At 37.7% G+C, this 18,455-nt stretch overlaps 1 protein-coding gene across 5 annotated transcripts in view; it reads left to right on the forward strand.

Annotated features, from left to right (window-relative positions):
* The window catches only part of Dennd4a (DENN domain containing 4A), a 115,602-nt gene that overhangs the window by 76,468 nt on the left and 20,679 nt on the right, over positions 1 to 18,455 (forward strand). For all 5 annotated transcript variants that reach the window (XM_069995104.1, XM_069995107.1, XM_069995106.1 and 2 more), the window contains 7 exons: positions 5,001 to 5,134; positions 8,818 to 8,953; positions 9,567 to 9,773; positions 9,860 to 9,988; positions 10,237 to 10,378; positions 15,729 to 15,845; positions 17,433 to 17,564. In XM_069995104.1, the coding sequence (XP_069851205.1) occupies positions 5,001 to 5,134; positions 8,818 to 8,953; positions 9,567 to 9,773; positions 9,860 to 9,988; positions 10,237 to 10,378; positions 15,729 to 15,845; positions 17,433 to 17,564 (997 nt within the window). The remainder of the gene's footprint in view (positions 1 to 5,000; positions 5,135 to 8,817; positions 8,954 to 9,566; positions 9,774 to 9,859; positions 9,989 to 10,236; positions 10,379 to 15,728; positions 15,846 to 17,432; positions 17,565 to 18,455) is intronic.

Below are 18,455 nucleotides of genomic sequence, written 5' to 3' on the forward strand. Positions count from 1 at the left end.
AAATGTAAAAGTTGTATTTGCTTTATTGTAATTCAAGAGTATGTTTTATCAGAGAAAGTAAAGTATCACAAGATCTAAAACACATCTTAATCAACTTCATATATAATTGAAACAAGTTAATTATTAAGGGTAACTATTATTAAGGGTACTATTAATGGTAATATTAATGGTATTATTAAGGGGAAATTTCTAAAACATAAGTAACTATGCAATGTGTAACTGCCTTTCTTTCTTCTTTTTTTTTTGTTTTGTTTTGTTTTGTTTTTTGGTCAGTTGTGGGGCCTGAACTCCCAGCCTGGGCACTCTTCAGCTCAAGGCTACCACTTGAGCCACAGCGCCACTTCTGGCTTTTTTTTTTTTTTTTTCCCTGCTTATGTGGTGCTGAGGAATCAAACCCAGGATGTCATGCATGCAAGGCAAGCACTCTACCACTGAGCCACCATCCTAGCCCATGCCTTTCATATTTTAATACCATGGTAAATGCACACTAAGCACAAAAAGTCAGTGCTTCTAATCTGCAAATGTTTTCTGAATAGCATATGTGTGGACATTATTCCTTAATATAATGACTTATAGCCCATTTTTTAATTACCTTCTAGAAGTTTTGGTAAGGAAAATAAATAATATTTGATGTGCATTAACTGCCTATCCATGATTGAAGTTGAAAAGAAGCCAGATATACTCCTCCTTTGATCCTATCCATCATATCCAAACAGCACACTTGACTGACTTTTAACATCTGACATGAGTAATGCTGAAAAAAATAATATATACGAATGATTTAAGTTTAATTAGTGACTAATTTAAGAACTATGTGTTCTTGCTTTTCACATGATTGTATTTTAAATCCTGACAATCTGTTCCTGTAGGCTGATGCTTAACTAAGGGCAGTTTTGTGTAACAAATAGTCTGGTAAAAAAAAAAAAAATCTTGATTTTTTTTTTAAAGCACCCCTTTGCAGTATTTTCTGAGCATATTAATATCTTATGGAAAAATATAAGGAGAATATGAAAATTACTTTAATTTTATCCTGCCCGTAGGCGTTGGGTTTCTTTTTCTTTCAATAGAGACAGATGTCAGTGTGCTTTCCAAAAGACAGAGCTTGTCCAACTGATACATCGAGGGCTTATGGCATGGCTATTTTTATTTTTATTTATTTTTGTCAGTCATGGGGCTTGAACTCTGGGCTTGGGTGCTGTCCCTCGGCTCTTCACCTCAAGAGGAGCGCTCTATCACTTGAGTTACAGTGCCACTTCTGGTTTTCTGATGGTTTATTGGAGATAAGAGTCTCACGGACTTTCCTTGCCCTGGCTGGACTTTCCTTGCCGTGGCTGGCTTTGAACCGCGATCCTCAGATCTCAGCCTCCTCAGTAGCTAGGATTACAGGTGTGAGTCACCGGCGCCCGGCTTATTTTTATTTTTTATTTTATTTTTTTAACTTTTGTTTTTTGGGGGGGGTCCGGTCATGGGGCCTGAACTCTGGGCCTGGGCGCTGTCCCTCAGCTCTTCAGCTCAAGGCTAGTACTTGAGCCACAGCGCCACTTCTGGCTTTTTTTTTTCTTTGTATGTGGTGCTGAGGAATCAAACCCAGGGCCTCATGCATGCAAGGCAAGTGCTCTACCACTGAGCCACCTTCCCAGCCCCAGCTATTTTTATCATGTGAAGTGAGATCTTTATTTGTACACAAGGCAAATACCTTTTGCCAAGGTATTGAGTCTGTACTGCAAGGTTTTACATTTTTAATAGATTTCACCATACTGGACTTTACAACAGTTGTCCTGGACCCCAGGCTTTTGAATGAAAATAAAATGGCTGGAGAGGCAATGTAGAAACAGAATAGAGAGGGAGAAGCTGTTAAAAAATGGACAATAAATAATAGAGATAGAGATAGAGAGAGGTAGGTAGATAGATAGATAGACAGATAGACAGACAGACAGACAGACAGACAGACAGACAGACAGACAGACAGACAGACAGACAGACAGACAGACTGACCCTGATGTTCACAGACAAGCTGTTTTCTCTCTATGATCTATGATAGAGAGGTAGCTTCCTGCATCTTTCCATCACCTGGGGTGTTTTTTTCGACCTTTTTAATCTGGTCTGTTTCTTCTATTTCATGGTCATTTCTGTCCTTAGTTTCATCTGCATAAAAATGTCGTGAGTATAAAGCACCTCATTTAGCCTTGGGTCACACTTGAATACCACATCCTACTAGGGATACCTGTGATTTTAAATCCTCTTTGGCATGTTTCTAATGTTGTTTATTAAAATATCCAGGTCTTCAAATAATAGCTAAGATGTTCTCTATTTTTATTGAAAGTTTAAAATTTTTTTGGCAGGTTTTGGGGTTGGAACTTAGAGCTTGCTAGGCAAGTATCCATGACTCCAGGTCTTTTTGTTTTAGTGGGATCTGTTGATTTTTTTTCCCCCCCTGGCTGGCCTGGACTGCAGTCCTCCTACTTCACATTCATATCTGGGACAAACACATGTGTCTATACTCAACTTGTTTGTTGAGACAGAATCACACTAATCCTTTGCCTGGGCGGGCCTTGAATCTCAGGTCTCTGTACTTCTGCCTCTATGCAGCTGCGGTCACAAACATGTGCTACCACTTCCTCCTGAAAAGCTGAACGCTTTTATTAAATTTATTAAACTAGCAAGAGGCATAGAATCCATTTTTCATTTACCCCCAGTGTTTTTTTACATATCTGTAAGTTTTTTACATATAGCTAGATTTTATAAGCAAATTAATACTGCTGTCAAATATTTTAAGAGTACATTTTCATTTTCAGCACAGTAAAACATGATATAGTTTAAAATATCCCTGTAGAGTTGTCTCCTATCCTTCCTGTCCTGTCTGTAGTCTCCAGAGGTAATCAATTATCTTAATATTTGAGATACCATAGGTTTTGATTGCTGCTTATTATTTTCTATATTATCTGTTAATGTCACATTTACTACCACCACAATTCTCCCAATATTATTATAATGTTAGGTTTTGGTGAAATAATCATTCAGTGTTAATATTACTACCACTTGGTATATAATCACAGGTAGGACAAATATGCTATAATTAAATTTCCTTTCATATACAGATGATTGCTTTCTGAAGTAGTAATTGCTATACTTATGTCTGTTATTAATCCCTGAACTTATATGCAGAAATGAAATACCCAATTTTTTTTAACATACCAGTTGGTCCGTTTGGTAGTTTTCTTTTTTAATTCTTATTGAGGTCTTTTATTCTCTCATTCTAATCCGATTTCTTTCTGATCTGTCATATGGAAATTTTCTTCACCTTCATCTTGGGAATTCCATCAGCCTCTTATTCTGCAGTTGGATGCTCTGGATTTAATAACTTTTTAGTTATTAGTTATTAAATTTAGTTACTTTTTTAGTTATTTCCTTTCTGTTTCACCTTTTAGGAGCTTACTGAGAACAGCATATTTTACTGCAGATCCTTGTCTTTAAATTTTAACTTGTTGACAGTCCTTCCTCATCACTTGATGCATTACTGTATATGATATTAATTTTTCTTAACCAATATAGTTCTATAGATTTTATTTTTCAATTTTTAAAAATTAGTGACAAATGACAGAGAAAGGGAGGATCAAAATCAGGAGGATCCTGGGTTGGGGATTTAGCTCAGTAGAAGAGCATTTTTCTAGCAAGTTCAAGGTCCTGAATTGGGTCCTCAGTTCTTCCAAAAAAAAAAAAAAGTCAGGATTCTGGAGGATCAGAGGTCACTAGATTTTGTGGCAACAAGGGGAGGAGCAAAAAATGGACAAGGCCTATTAACAAACATGGATGGCTTGTTGGCGTTTGTGGTTCTAACTATGTAGCTGTACGCAAGAGGATCTCATGCCAACCCTGGACCTGAAAAATAGCTATTAAGTCAAAAAGGAGCCAGATGCTGGTGGCTCATACCAGTAATCCTGCTTAGGAGGCTGAGATCTGAGGATTGAGGCTCAAAGCCAGACCAGTCAGGAAAGTCTATAAGACTCTTATGTCCAATGAACCATCAGAAAATCCAAAGTGGAAAAAGCTCAAATGGTAGAATGCTTGCCTAACAAGTACCCTAACACTGCCAAAAAAAAAAAAAATACAATGTTCTGTTTAGTTTATGAGCACTTGTGAAGCAATTTCAGATTCTGTAACTTTTCATTTTTTCTGGATATATCTTGCTGTAGAGCACCCAGTATGACTTAAATGCTTTTAGTATTGATGTGGCTAGAGTGTAACCAAGTGTACTTCCACAGTTACTGAAAGAACTTAGGAAAAATTTCTTATATTTAGTATAAATTTTAAAAAAGAGAACACATGAATATACATGCTAAAATTTGAATATATTTTTATGATTCAAAATGCAAACTGTAAAAAGGAATACACTGGAACATCTAGGACCTGTCCCATCCTCACTCTCCACATTCCTTTTCTCTCTCTCAGATGCTTAATTACTCTTTCTTGGTCTTCTAAGTATGCCTTTGTGTAAATAGAAGGTGAAATGAATATATGTTCTTTTTTTCCCTTTTCTCAAAAGTTAGTACACTGTATACGATTATCTTCACTAGGTTATTTGCACTTAATTATCTTAGAGCTCTTTCTACTATGGTATAGAGAGAATTCTTGCTTATTGATTATTTTAATAGTTCATTAAACCAGGTACTGGTAGCTTACATCTGTAATCCTAGCTACTCAGGAGGCTGAGATCTAAGGATCACAGGTCAAAGCCAGCCTAGACAGAAAAGTCCATGAGACTCCTATCTCCAGTTAGCCACCAGAAAACGGGAAGTAGAACTGGCTCAAAGTGGTAGAGCACTAGCCTTGAGCAAAAGAGCTCAGAGACAGTGCCCAGGCCCTGAGTTCAAGCCCCACAACTAATTTTTTTAAAGTTCTTTTGCTTACATTTGTATAAATGGTTTACTGAGCCATTCCCCCATAGATGAACACTCAGCTAACCACTGAAGTTTTTACAAATGTCTTTTCAATCCCCTCAGGTGGATATGGACAAGAGTGGTGAAGTGCGACTTATAGAATTGGATGAATCTTTCAAAAGTGAACATACTGTCTTTGTAACACCACCTGAGATCCCCCATCTGCCTAATGGTGAAGAACCCCCTTTACAGTACAGGTACTCGAGAAGCAGAGTGTTTGAGAGTGAGAGAGAAGCAGTCCGTCATCTGTGGCGTAGCTTTCTAAGGACTGGTATTTTCAAATTCCAAACTTTACACATCCCTAAGTTTTAGGTGGTAAGCAAGATTATCCCACATCCATTATTAAAAGTTGAGGTATAAACAGAAAAAAATACTAACTTTGCGTAGCATAGACTTGGGCAGCTCTCCAATTATAACTATTATAAATATCTTTATAAGTGTTGATTGCATTATTAGGTTCCTTCACTCCATTCAAATGAGAAATTTTATTATAGAATTTTGACCTTGTTTCTCCCTACTGACTTCTTTCCTTCCTGCAGCCCTTCTTTTCATTCACACAGTGATCAATGTAACTTTGATTTATAAGAGTGATAAATCTAGTTTAGGATAGTATTTGTGGTCTTGATTTGTATTACAACAATTTTAAGCTATCATTTCTGAGTTTTTAAGTCATAAAAATTCAGAATGGCTAAAATTGATCATTTTTAATTTTGATTTTTTTTTTTTGGCAGTACCAGGTTTGAATTTAGCGCTTCTTGCTTGCTAGGTAGGTTCCCTAATGCTTGAGCCATGCCCCAGCTAATTTAGGGATTTTTTGTTTTTTGGCCAGTCCTGGGCTTGAACTGTCTTTGAGCTTCTTTTGCTCAAGGTTAGTACAGTGCTACTTCCAGGTTTTCTGTTTATGTAGTGCTGAGGAATCGAACCCAGGGCTTCATGCATTCTAGGCAAGCACTCCACTACTAAGCCACATTTCTAGAGCCTCTAATTTAGGAATTCTATCAGATACTCCTAAGTGTTTGGCATACATTGCCTTTGCCTTTAAGTCCAGCGGGGAAAAGAGCAAAGTCCCGAGCACAGGAGAATAAGGGCTTTGATTGAGATGGATTTATTATTTCATTTCTGATAGTTTTTTTTACCTAAAATGATAGTCATTTTTACCTAAAATAGCATTTCCTTTTTTATTCTAAATTATTTTTATTCTCCAATAATTCTTTCTTACTTTAAAGGTTCTACAGCTATTTTACATCTATATAAATGTAATGAGTCATAGTTTATTTTCAGTGAAAAATGAGGTTTTTCAAGGTATCCTCATTTATAACTAGGATTAAATACCTTAATTTAAGAAAGAAATAGTGTGGTAGAAGTTTTTGACTATTGTTTAATACAGGGGATACCTAACTTCTGCCCTGACTTTTAATCCATTGGTGACTCTTTTTTTTTTTTTTGGTCGGTTGTGGGGCCTGAACTCTGAGCCTGGGCTGAAAGCTAGCACTCTACCAATTGAGCCATAGCACCACTTCTGGCTTTTTCTGCTTATGTGGTGCTGAGAAATCGAACCCAGAACCTCATGCATGCAAGGCAAGCACTCTACCACTGAGCTACCTTCCCAGCCCCATTGGTGACATTTTAATATTACTTTTTTATTTTTTTAATAAGTTTTTTTATTGTGAAAATACCATACAGAGGGTTTACAATTACATCAGCAAGGTAATGAGTACATTTCTTATCAAGCATTGTTGCCTCCTCCTTTGTCCTTTGTTTCCCCTTCCCATCCCTGCCCTCCCATTCCCCCCCCCCCCCCCCGCCCAATATTACTTTTTTTTTTTTTGTTAGTCACGGGGCTTGAACTCTGGGCCTGGGCGCTGTCCCTCAACTCTTCAGCTCAAGGCGAGCGCTCTACCACTTGAGCTACAGCGCCACTTCCCCAATATTACTTTTTTAAAGGAGATCTTTGTCAAAGATACTTACAATATTTCTTTTAATTTTATCTTTTGTTCTCAAAGCATGGTTTTGCTTATTTGGTCTTTTTTGTAGTTCACACAAAGTCTTTAGATATTTGATTAATATAGTTTTGTTTTACTTTCTGTGGTTTGATAATGAACTTTTTAATTTAGAGTTTACATTTAGAGTTAGCCCTTTAAAAATAAGAAAATTAGCTCAAAGAATTCCAGAGGATTTGTTTGTGACAGTCTCCCTATGAAACCCAGGCTGATCTTGAACTCATGATCCTCCAATCATAGGCTCCTGAGGGCTGGTATTAGAGGCATGTTTCACCACTCCTGACACAAAAGTTCCAAGTTTTCAAAGATTCTAAGTAATTTTTTTTCTCTCAATACTATCAGATAATTTTGGCGTAATCATACCCCCACTGAAATTCTATAACCAGCTGACATGTCTTTAATGAGCATGGTGGTATGCTCAATAAGAAATGACTCATATTCTTACATTGTATGTGTATAATGATGAAGCATTTCCAGAAGACAAATGTATTGTATACCACACTATGTATAGTGACCTTTTTAAAGAGACATGCTGTTCTTATTCCTACTCAATATCCAGTAATCTTTTCTTTTTTTTTTTTTTTTTTTTTTGCCAGTTGTGGGGTCTGAACTTTGGGCCTCAGTGCTGTCCCTGGGCTCTTCAGCTCAAGGCTAGCGCTCTACCACTTGAGCCACAGCTCCATTTCTGGCTTTTTTTGCTTATGTGGTGCTGAGGAATTGAAACCAGGGCCTCATGCATGCAAGGCAAACACTCTACCACTGAGCCACCGTCCCAGCCCCTCCAGTAATATTTTCTTACGCTACCAAATTTGCCTGTCATAATATATAACCAATATCACTATCCACTGTTATTATACTTGTCTCTTTTTAATTAATTAAAACTATACAGCTTTCATATAATATAAGAGAAGCTAAGTTTGTTGCTCGGTGATTTCCATTTTTAGTATGTCTCTTTCCTTGCTGCTACTTAAATGCCCAGAACACCTTGCTCTCTAACTCCTTCATTAGGCCCATTTCCTTTGAGAGCCACTCATTCTCATTTTATATCTAAGGCTATATATTGTTGCATCTTCAAAAGAACCTAAATCCATATGCGGTATCTGTCCTGTTTGAAACAGTAACTATTTATGAGGCCCTTTGCCAGCAGTGATATTTTCTAATATCTTTGCTATGCTTACATGAATACAAACTTTTTTTTATTTTGAAGTTTAATATCAAATACCTTTAAATGTATTTTCCCTGCCCCCCCCCCATTGAGTTTGGTTTTTTTTTTTTGTCGGTCGTGGAGCTTGAACTCTGGGCCTGGGCGCTGTCCCTCAGCTCCTCAGCTCAAGGCGAGCACTCTACCACTTGAGCTATAGGCCATTTCTATTTTTCTGGTGGTTTTTATTGGAGATAAGAGTTTCACAGACTTTACTGCCCGGGCTGGCTTTGAACCATGATCCTCAGATCTCAGCCTCCTGAGTAGCTAGGATTATAGACGTGAGCCACCGGCACTGGGCTTTGGCTATTCCATTTCTAAATACTATGGTAAGGGCTAGTCATCGTGTTCTATGTTTATAGTCCTAGCACTGGGGAACCTGAGGCAGGAGGATCATGAGTTCCAGCCTGAGCTACATAGCAAGACTATGTCTCAACAAAAAACAAAGTTGGAGATGTTGCTTAGTGGTAGACCACTTGCTTTACATATGGAAGGCCCTGGCTTCTATCTCTTGTACTGCAATCACTCAATAAAATATAGTAAGAACAAAACAGTGTCAATATTTATCAAATATGTAACATAGTTTGATATAGAAAGTTGAATTTTGTTATTAGTCACAGTTTTTTAGCTCTAACTGCTATAATCACATCTATGTAATTTTTTTTCTTTTCTAAAATAGCTATAATGGATTTCCAGTTCTTAGGAACAATTTGTTTGACAGACCTGAAGGATTTCTACAAACACGAAAGAAGAAATTGCCTTCAAAATCAAGTAGTCCTAGCAGCCCTTCTCCTATGTTCAGAAGAACAAAACAGGTACTTAAAATTTTTACACTCTCTATGTAATCAAATATTAAAGCAAAAAGTAAATTTGACACTCATTTTCTTTTAATGCCCTTTACTAGCTTAGAGGTAATTATAATAGTACAAATTATTAGGTTCCTTATACACTCTGAAAATAGTTTATAGTAATCTAACTTAAGGAATTAGCCTAGTTATCTTGTCCTAGAACTTTAATATTGTATAATGCAGATTCCAAAAGGAACTTAAAAATGCATTAATTGTATCATATTTTGTTATGGAATCATTTTAAAAGCACATGACCTTGTTCAAATTTCAGTTAAGTAAGGATGCCTAAGCTGGGCACCAGTGGCTCATGCCTATAATCCTAGCTGCTCAGGAAGCTGAGATCTAAGGATCATTATTCAGAGCCAGCCTGGGCACGAAAGTCCATGAGACTCTTATCTCCAAAAAAACACCAGAAAACCAGCAGTGGTGCTATGGCTCAAGTGGTAGAGTGTACTAGTCTTGAGTTCAGGGACAGCACCCAGGCCTAGAGTTCAAGCCTCATGACTAACAACAACAACAATAAAAGTAAAGATGCCTACGTGTGTGAATTTATTAATGAGATTCTTGCATTTTTTTCTAGGAAATTAAATCAGCCCACAAAATTGCCAAGAAGTATTCTTCTATCCCGCAGATGTGGTCTAGGTGCCTCTTGCGTCACTGCTATGGACTATGGTTTATTTGTCTCCCAGCTTATGTGAAAGTATGTCATTCCAAAGTCAGGGCTCTGAAAACTGCATATGATGTGCTCAAAAAAATGCAGTTGAAGAAAATGGACCCACCTGATGAGGTAGTACTTATTTTCTAAAGTATTTAATTCTAGACTTATATAAGCTGGATGTTTTTGCTTTTGTACACTTTTCACCTGTGTTGCAGGTGTGCTACCGCATCCTTATGCAGCTTTGTGGACAGTATGACCAGCCAGTACTTGCAGTTCGAGTGCTTTTTGAAATGCAGAAAGCTGGTATTGACCCCAATGCGATCACTTATGGTTATTACAATAAGGTAATTTTCTGATATAATGGAGAAAGTACTATTTCAGTCACTAGACAATCTTAATGGAAGAAATCATTAATGCAGGGACTATTTGGGCTTTACTTTAGAGTATTAAAATATGTTTTGTAAACTAAGCTTTTTTTTTTTGCTTGCTTTGACATTATATGACCTGCTCTGATTTTCTAGCTTCATTCTGAAGCTGTATGTTCGTTGTAAAAAATAATTCTACTAATTATTTTATTTTATTGAATGAATAGGCTGTTTTGGAAAGTACCTGGCCTTCAAGAAGTCATAGTGGCTACTTTCTGTGGACAAAATTAAGAAATGTTGTTTTAGGAGTAGCACAATTCAAAAGAGCTTTAAAGAAACATGCACACTCATCACAAATAATTCTCTCAGGTAACTAAAGGTTTTTAAGGTTTCACTGTTCCTTCAAAATTAATGGACTGGTCACATTTAATATTTTTGGAGATTTTAAATACCTTAAAAATAATTGAATATTTTCTGGGTTTATTTTCATTAAGCAATTTTAATACAAATTGGCTATCTCTTATCTGCACTCCGAAGGACCATAGGTGGTTTTAGTATATAGAATTTGGTGGGAGAGATTGAAATATTTGTACATTTGTAAATGATATTGGAGGTCTAAACCCAGAATTCATTTATGTTTCATATATGTCTGATACACATAGATAAGCTATAGGCATTTTATACCATGTGTTTATTATGCCTATATGTTAATTATTTCATAAATCAGATTTTCCACTTGTGATGTCATATTGTCACTTAAAATGTTCAGATGGGGCTTGAACTCTGGGCCTGGGCACTGTCCCTGAGCTCTTCAGCTCAAGGATAGCGTATTACCACTTGAGCCACAGTACCACTTTTGGTTTTCTGTTGGTTAATTGGAGATAAGGGTCTTACAGACTTTCCTGCATGGGCTGGCTTTGAACAGTGATCCTCAGATCTCAGCCTTCTGAGTAGCTAGGATTACGGGTGTGAGCCACCAGTGCCAGGACCAGATTTCCGATTTTTATATGAAGGAAGCTCAGCTTGTATTAGAATGTTCTTCTCATTTAAAATAGAATAGTCACTTGTTTTTCAGTTGTTACCAACTTTGGTGTCTTGTTCTAGTGTTTCTTTGTTATAGTTGTATTTTCTGATTGTGTGGCATTTTTCATTTTACATTACTAGATTATTAGCTTGAACAATAAATTCCAATGTGTGTCTTTGGAATCTCCATGAGCAGTAAAATGCTATCAAATTTTGTTCTTAAGCAGTAACCCAGATGCTGTCAGTCATGGCAGTGTGGATAGTGGCCATGGAACACACACGAGGAAGGAGGAACCTTTTAATACAGGTTTAATAAGAGTAAATGCTATTGATGATAGATCTAGTACAGGCTTGTGTGTACTTACATATATACTTATTATGGTGCATTTTACAAACTAGATTTTCTAGCCTGCTTTTTTTTCTTTTCTTTTTGTCAGTTGTGGGGCTTGAACCTCAGGGTCTGGGCGCTGTCCTTGAGCCTCTTTGTACTCAAGGCTAACGCTCCACCACTTGAGCCACAGTTCCACTTCCAGTTTTTGGATGAGTAACTGAAGATAAGAGTCTCACAGGGACTTTTCTGTCCAGGCTGGCTTTGAACCTTGATCCTCAGATCTCAGCCTCCTGAGTAGCTAGGATTACAGGTGTGAGCCGCCGGCACCCAGCAGCTAGCCTGAATTTTTTTAATATATATTTTTTATTGTAAAGATACTGTACAAAGGGGTTACAGTTATGTGAGTAAGATAATGAGTACATTTCCTTTTGAGTAGTTACCCCCTCCTTTGTTTTTTCCCTACCAATCCTTCCCTCCCCATCTCCCCAACTCATCCCTGCCCATCCCTCCAAAGCTGTAAAGTTCATTTTCAACATAGTGTCTTGTATAGCATGCATTTTAAAACTTTTTCATTTTAGTGATATGTTTAGCTATCACCTTTTAGTTTTGTGTTAGGTACTCGATTTGGTAATGATTTATTTTAGCTTATTTTTATTATTATAAGGATAATATACAAAAGGATTACAGTTACATAAATCAGGTAAAAAGTATATTTATTTTTGGACAATGTCACCTCTTCCCTTGCTTTCTCCCATCAGTCCCACACACAAGTTGTATAGTTTTTCCCTCCCATTCCCACCCACAATTTGTAAAGCTTTCAACCTAGTGTCTAGTGGATGATGAACTTAACAGCTGTATGCAGTTTTTTTGTTTTGTTTTTTTTGACAGTCCTAGGGATTGAACTCTGGGCCTGGGTGTTGTCCCTGCACTACTTTTGCTCCAAAGCTAGCATTCTACCACTTGAGCCACAGTGCAGCTTTGGAGATAAGAGTCTCATGGACTTTTCTGTCCCAAGCTGTCTTCAAACTGCTCAGCCTTCTGAGTAGCTAGGATTATAGGCGTGAGACACTAGCACCCAGCCAGCTGCATGCAGTTTTTTTCATTCTTTATTTGACAGGTTATAAAGTATTTTTATTTGAATATTGAGTAGTCAGTAATTATCCACTTAACTCTGATAGCTACAGATCTCTTCTGGTATGCTTTCTTTCTTTTTTAGTTTGTTCTTTTCTATTTCTTCTTTTTTTCTTTCTCTCTTCCTTCCTGCTTCCCCCCCCCCCCCCCTTCTTTCTTTGTCGTGGTAAGCATCAAATCCAAGGACTCACATATACTATGCAAGGGCTCTGGCACTAAGCCCCTTGCCATGTCACTTTCCTGAATATATTTATTGTGATTATGAAAATATTTTTATGCCAGTCCTAGAGTTTGAACTAAGGGACTGGGCACTGTCCCGGAGCTTCTTCCCCCCCACCCCCCACCCACCCATACCCACCACCACCCCAATCCTACCCCAGCTCATGGCTAGCACTCTACCACCTGAGCCAGTGCCACTTCTGGCTTTTTCTGTTTATGTGGTACTGAGGAATCGAACGCAGGGCTTCATGCATACTAGTCAAGGACTCTACCACTAAGGCATATTCCCAGCCCTAATTATGAAAATATTTTAATAATATTTTAAAACAAAACATATTTTTCCTGAGTTAGTAGTAGTATTCTTGGGTCAGTTTTGTGGTTTTAGCATAATGCTACTAAGTATATAGGTTGTCACTGGAAGAAATGAGGTAAAGGGGCCAGGCGCTGGTGGCTCACGTGTGTAATCCTAGCTACTCAGGAGGCTGAGATCTGAGGATCGTGGTTCAAAGCCAGCCGGGGCAGGAAAGTCCGTGAAACTCTTCTCTCCATTAGAAAACCGGAAGTGGTGCTGTAGCTCAAGTGGTAGAGCGCTAACCTTGAGCTGAAGAGCTAAGGGACAGTGCTCAGGCCCAGAGTTCAAGGCCCATGACCAACAAAAAAAAGAAAAAAGGCACCCCAGGAACTCTTTCCCTGTACTGTACTATTTGTTCAACTTCTTCTGAATTTTAATTTTTTTTATTTTTATTTTGCCTGTCCTAGGGTCTAACTCTGGGCTTGGGCGCTGTCCCTGAGCTCCTTTTTACTCAAGGCTAACACCTTACTGCTTGAGCCACAGCACCACTTCCAGCTTTTTCTGTGATTAATTGGAGATAAGGGTCTCATGGACTTTCCTGCTAGTGCTGGCTTGGAACCACAATCTTCAGATCTCACCTTCTGGAGTAGCTAGGATTATAAGCGTGAGCCACTGGTGCCCAGCTTTAATTATTTCAAAATAAAAAATTTATAATGATTTTTTTGTTTTCCCAAATAACTGTGTATGTCTGTGTGTATGTGCCCCAGTCCTGGGGTTTGAACTCAGAATCAGGGCACTGTCCTTGAGCTTTTGTGCTCAAGGCTAGCACTCTACTTCTGACTTTAAAAGTAGTTTATTAGAGATAAGAATCTCATAGACTTTCCTGCCAGGCTGGTGTTGAACTATGATCCTTAGATCTCAGCCTCATGAGTAGCTAGCAAGGATTACAGGCATGAGCCACTGGCACACAGTCTACCAAATAATTTTAAGTGTAGAAAAACATAGCATTATAAACGGCACTATAAGTGGCATTAGTGTCACGAAAATACAAAAATTTGTGTAAAAGCTTTTTCTATTAAAACTGACATAGTTAAATTACACAATTTTAACTCCATAACATTTAAAATACATACAAATTTTTAATGCCGTTTAAACATGAATTTGGTGGACCGAAACTTTCAAAACTGAAGCATTACTATAAAAACATGAAGATTCTTATCTCTGCAAATGGCAGTGTTATTTAGGTTTGTTTCCTTTTATATCTACTTGAAGATTAATAAATGTAAGGTGAGAGCTGGGAAGGTGGCTCAGTGGTGGAGTGCTTGCCTTGCATGCATGAGGCCCTGGGTTTGATTCCTCAGCACCACATAAGCAGAAAAAGCTGGAAGTGGCACTGTGGCTCAAGTGGTAGAGCGCTAGCCTTGAGCTGAAGAGCTGAGGGACAGCACCCAGGCCCAGAGTTCAGGCCTTTTGACTGACTTAAAAAAAAAAAGTAAGCTGATTGTCTTGAAACATAATACAGTAATCCTTCCTTAGCTGGTTTCATATCCTGCAGTGTGAACTTCATCAGTCATAGTCATCTTCCTTAGGCATTGTTTTTAACTGTGAAAAGGACATCTTATATTTCACTGTGGCTTTTAAGAAAGGCCAGCTTAAAACAGTGAAGAACTTAATGAAAGCATAAATTTCTTCAAGATTATCTTCACATTTCTCGATTACCACTTCTATGGTAATAGGAACTGAGAGTTTGATTAAAAAAATACAAACTCAAAACTATAACAAAGGAAATACTTGGTGGTGTTAATATAATTTCTTTAGACTTTTCTAACAAGTTTATAGAACTATTTTAATTTTAGCCTCTCATGACAACCTTGTGTTTTACAACTCTGTTGAAATCCAAACAAAAATGGTTAAATGGATTACTTAACATCACAAGTCTCCTAAAGTTTAGAATCTTACCTTCTGATACTAATCTAGTGGAAACAATTACTAAAAGAGATAGTCTATTTTTTGGGAGGCAGGCTGGAAAAAGGGTTTAAACTTCAAGGCCTCAGGTTTGCTTCATGGGGACTGTACAGCTTGAGCCATATCTTTCTTTAGTCCCGCTTTTTACTGACTGTTTTAGAAATTGAGTCTGATGGACTTTTCTGCCCAGTTGGGCATTGAACCCATGATCCTCTAAATCTTAGCCTCCTGAGTAGCTGGGGTTAGAGACATGAACAACTGGCACCTGGCTAACTTTTGTCTTTTCTTACTAGGAACTTCAACATTAGGTTTTTTTTCCTCATTTCTGTGTGTTCTTGTGTACAAGTCTATAATTATTCAGATCAACTTTTAGAAAACCGTAAGACACTGGTATCTAGTGTGTGAATGTTCTGTTATAAATTCTCTGAAGATTTCTCCATTGCTTAGAATGCAGACTTATGTCTAAAAAAGTAATGGACTTGTATACAGAATATCTAATTTATATCTTTCGGTGCCTACACACTAGTGTGAATGTTACTTTGGGCTGTGGTGTGAGGCCAAAAGTAAACAATGTGAGATCATCTCTTAATTACATTAATGGAGATAGAAAATAGATAATTAAGAAAATAATGCTTTCAATAGAAGTTATAAGAAAAAATTCTGTAAATAATTCTTATATATTGCTCCTAATTCTAGTTGTTCTAATTAAAGAAGTTTTTGGTAACCAACCCAGAATTTTGTTTCTTTTTTTCCCACAGGTGGTCAGTCGGATCTGGGATATAATTCACTATCTCAGGATGAAGTAAGAAGAGGGGATACATCTATTGAGGATACTCAGGAAGAAAAATATAAAAAAGAGAGTGATTCTAGTTCCAGTAGGTACTGTTTAAGCTGGTTCTATATGCAGTTGTGAACTTACACTCAGAAAATAGAAGTGACTTTCAGTATACAAGTACTCTCCATTTTCATCTCATTTCCTCTTTCCTGCCATTGCAAACCTTCTTCAGTACCCAATACTTTCACCAAAATACTTCATGTATAAATTGTGTTATCTCTGTGACAAAGTACTCTCCAAACAAGTGCTATTAGAGTGAATGTTATTAATCTTAAAGAATATTCTTATTATAGTAGAAATGTATATTTCTTGAAACAAGATTTTTGTTTGTTATTTAATAATATTTATTGAGATTAAACATTTCTCTCTTTTTTTTTGCCAGTCTTGGGGCTTGAACTCAGGGCCTGAGCACTGTCCCTGAGCTTCTTTTTGTTCAAGGCTAGCACTCCACCACTTGAGCCATAGCACGACTTCTGGCTTTTTCTGTGTATGTGTTATTGAGGAGTTGAACCCAGGACTTCATGCATGTTAGGCAAGCACTCTGCCACTAAGCCATATTCCCAGCCCAAGATTAAACTTTCTTAATGGACTGCGCGCGCGTGTGCGTGCATGCGTGCGTGTGTGTGTGCGTGTGTGTGTGTGTGCGTGTGTGTGTGTGTGTGTGTGTGTGTGTATGTGTGGTATGTGTGTGTGTATTCCCCACTAGAAACTCTCATTCACAACCATATATAAAATTGGTGCATGAACCTAATTTGGCCAACACTTAGTATTTTTTTTGTACCAATATTAGAGATTAAATTCCATGCCATATGTTCTTGCTTGGCTTTTTTGCTTACATGAGCCATGTCTCCACTTTGGCTCTTTTGCTAGTTAATTAGAAATAAGAGTCTCTCAGATATGTCTTCCCAGGATGGCTTCAGACCAAGATTTTCAGATTCCAACATATTGAGTAGCTAGGATTATAGGTATAAGCTACCAACAAAAAGTAACAACTTGATCCTTGCTTAGAAGCCTCAAATAAGTGGAATAACTTACTTGTGGTTGAGAAACAGAGAAATCTTTACTATGGTCTTATCACCAGTTTTCAGTTAGAAATACATAAGACTGTAGTGCAGAATTGGTTTTGTTAGCTCTAGGGAGGTCAGACTATTATAATTACTCTATGTTGTTCCTGCTGACTAACCCCTAGTACATAAGACACATTCCTTAACTTCAGATATTTTTTGTTGTTGTTTTTGTCAGTCGTGGGGCTTGAATTCAGGACCTGGACACTGTCCCTGAGCTCTTTTTCTCAAGGCTAGTGCTCTACCACTTTGAGCCACAGTGCCACTTAATGGTTTTTTAGTGGTTAATAAGAATTGGGAACTTTTCTGCTGGGTTGGTTCAAACCACAATCCTCAGATCTCAGCCTCGTGAGTAGCTAGGATTATAAGCGTGAGCCACTACTACCCAGCTCTTAACTACAGTTTTTCTGGGTGATTAAAATGGGTTATGTTGTTTATTATGAACTAATAAAAGTTTTCTCATAAATGGAGGGAAAAGAAATATGTAGGATTAAAAGCTGCCTCTCTTTATGCCTCCTAGAATGTTATAGGTCTTATTAACATTTTCATTTTCATCTTTATAGTGTCAGAGAATGAGAGTGCAAAAGGAAGCGCTGACTGCCTTCCTACACTCAGTTATCAAAGTTCTTCCAGTATAGTTCGCCTCAGTGGTACAAGTAAGAACAATGCTGATAAAATATCTGGAGAAAGCACAGGTAAATTAAATAGCATACATTTTTGATGTTCAGAATGAATTGTATCTATATAACTAGTAATTTTTTTTTGTGGTACTGGGGTTTGAGCTCAAGCTTCATGCTTGCTAGGCAGGTGCTCTACCACTTAAGCCATGTCTGCAGCCCTTTTGACTCTGGTTATTTTTGAAATAAGGTCTTGTTCTTTGCCTGGGCTGGCTTGGACTGTGATTTTCCTGTTTATGCTTCCTGTTATAGCTAGGATGACAGGCATACTCTACCACATCCAGCCTTTTTTTTTTTTGTGGTTGGTTGTGGGGCTTGAACTCTGGGCCTGGGTGCTGTCCCTGTGTTCTTCAGCTCAAGGCTAGCACTCTACCACTTGAGCCACAGCACTTCCAGTTTTCTGGTGGTTAATTGGAGATAAGAGTCTCACAGACTTTCCTGCCCAGGCTGGCTTTGAATTGTGATCCTCAGATCTCAGCCTCTTGAGTAGCTAGGATTACAAGCATGAGCCACTGGTGCCCAGCACATCCAGCCTTTTCTGTTGAGATGGAGTTTCATAAACATATTTACCCAGGCTGCCCTGGACCCACAATAAAATAGCATGTACATAATTAGGGTCATATAAACTTTTTATAAAAGGCCCTACAAATATTTTTGGTCTCTCAGGCCATATGTAGTCTCTGTTACCTGTTTATTTGTGCATGGTTTGCATACCTCTTTATAAATATAAAAACTGCTTAAAACTGTACTAATACAGGCCTCAGGCCAGTTTTGGGCTGAGGTGTGAAGTTTGATGTGTGATGAAATTTGCCAATCTGTGATGTAGTCTTGATAGTCAGCTTTATTTAATCTCTCAGTGTTTTTCCAACCTATAAATGTTGGACTGTTTATGTTAGATATTATAAGTAA

Source organism: Dipodomys merriami, unplaced genomic scaffold (genome assembly GCF_024711535.1).
Source record: "Dipodomys merriami isolate MVZ:Mamm:240054 unplaced genomic scaffold, mDipMer1.0.p SCAF_48, whole genome shotgun sequence".
Classification (NCBI taxonomy): domain Eukaryota; kingdom Metazoa; phylum Chordata; class Mammalia; order Rodentia; family Heteromyidae; genus Dipodomys; species Dipodomys merriami.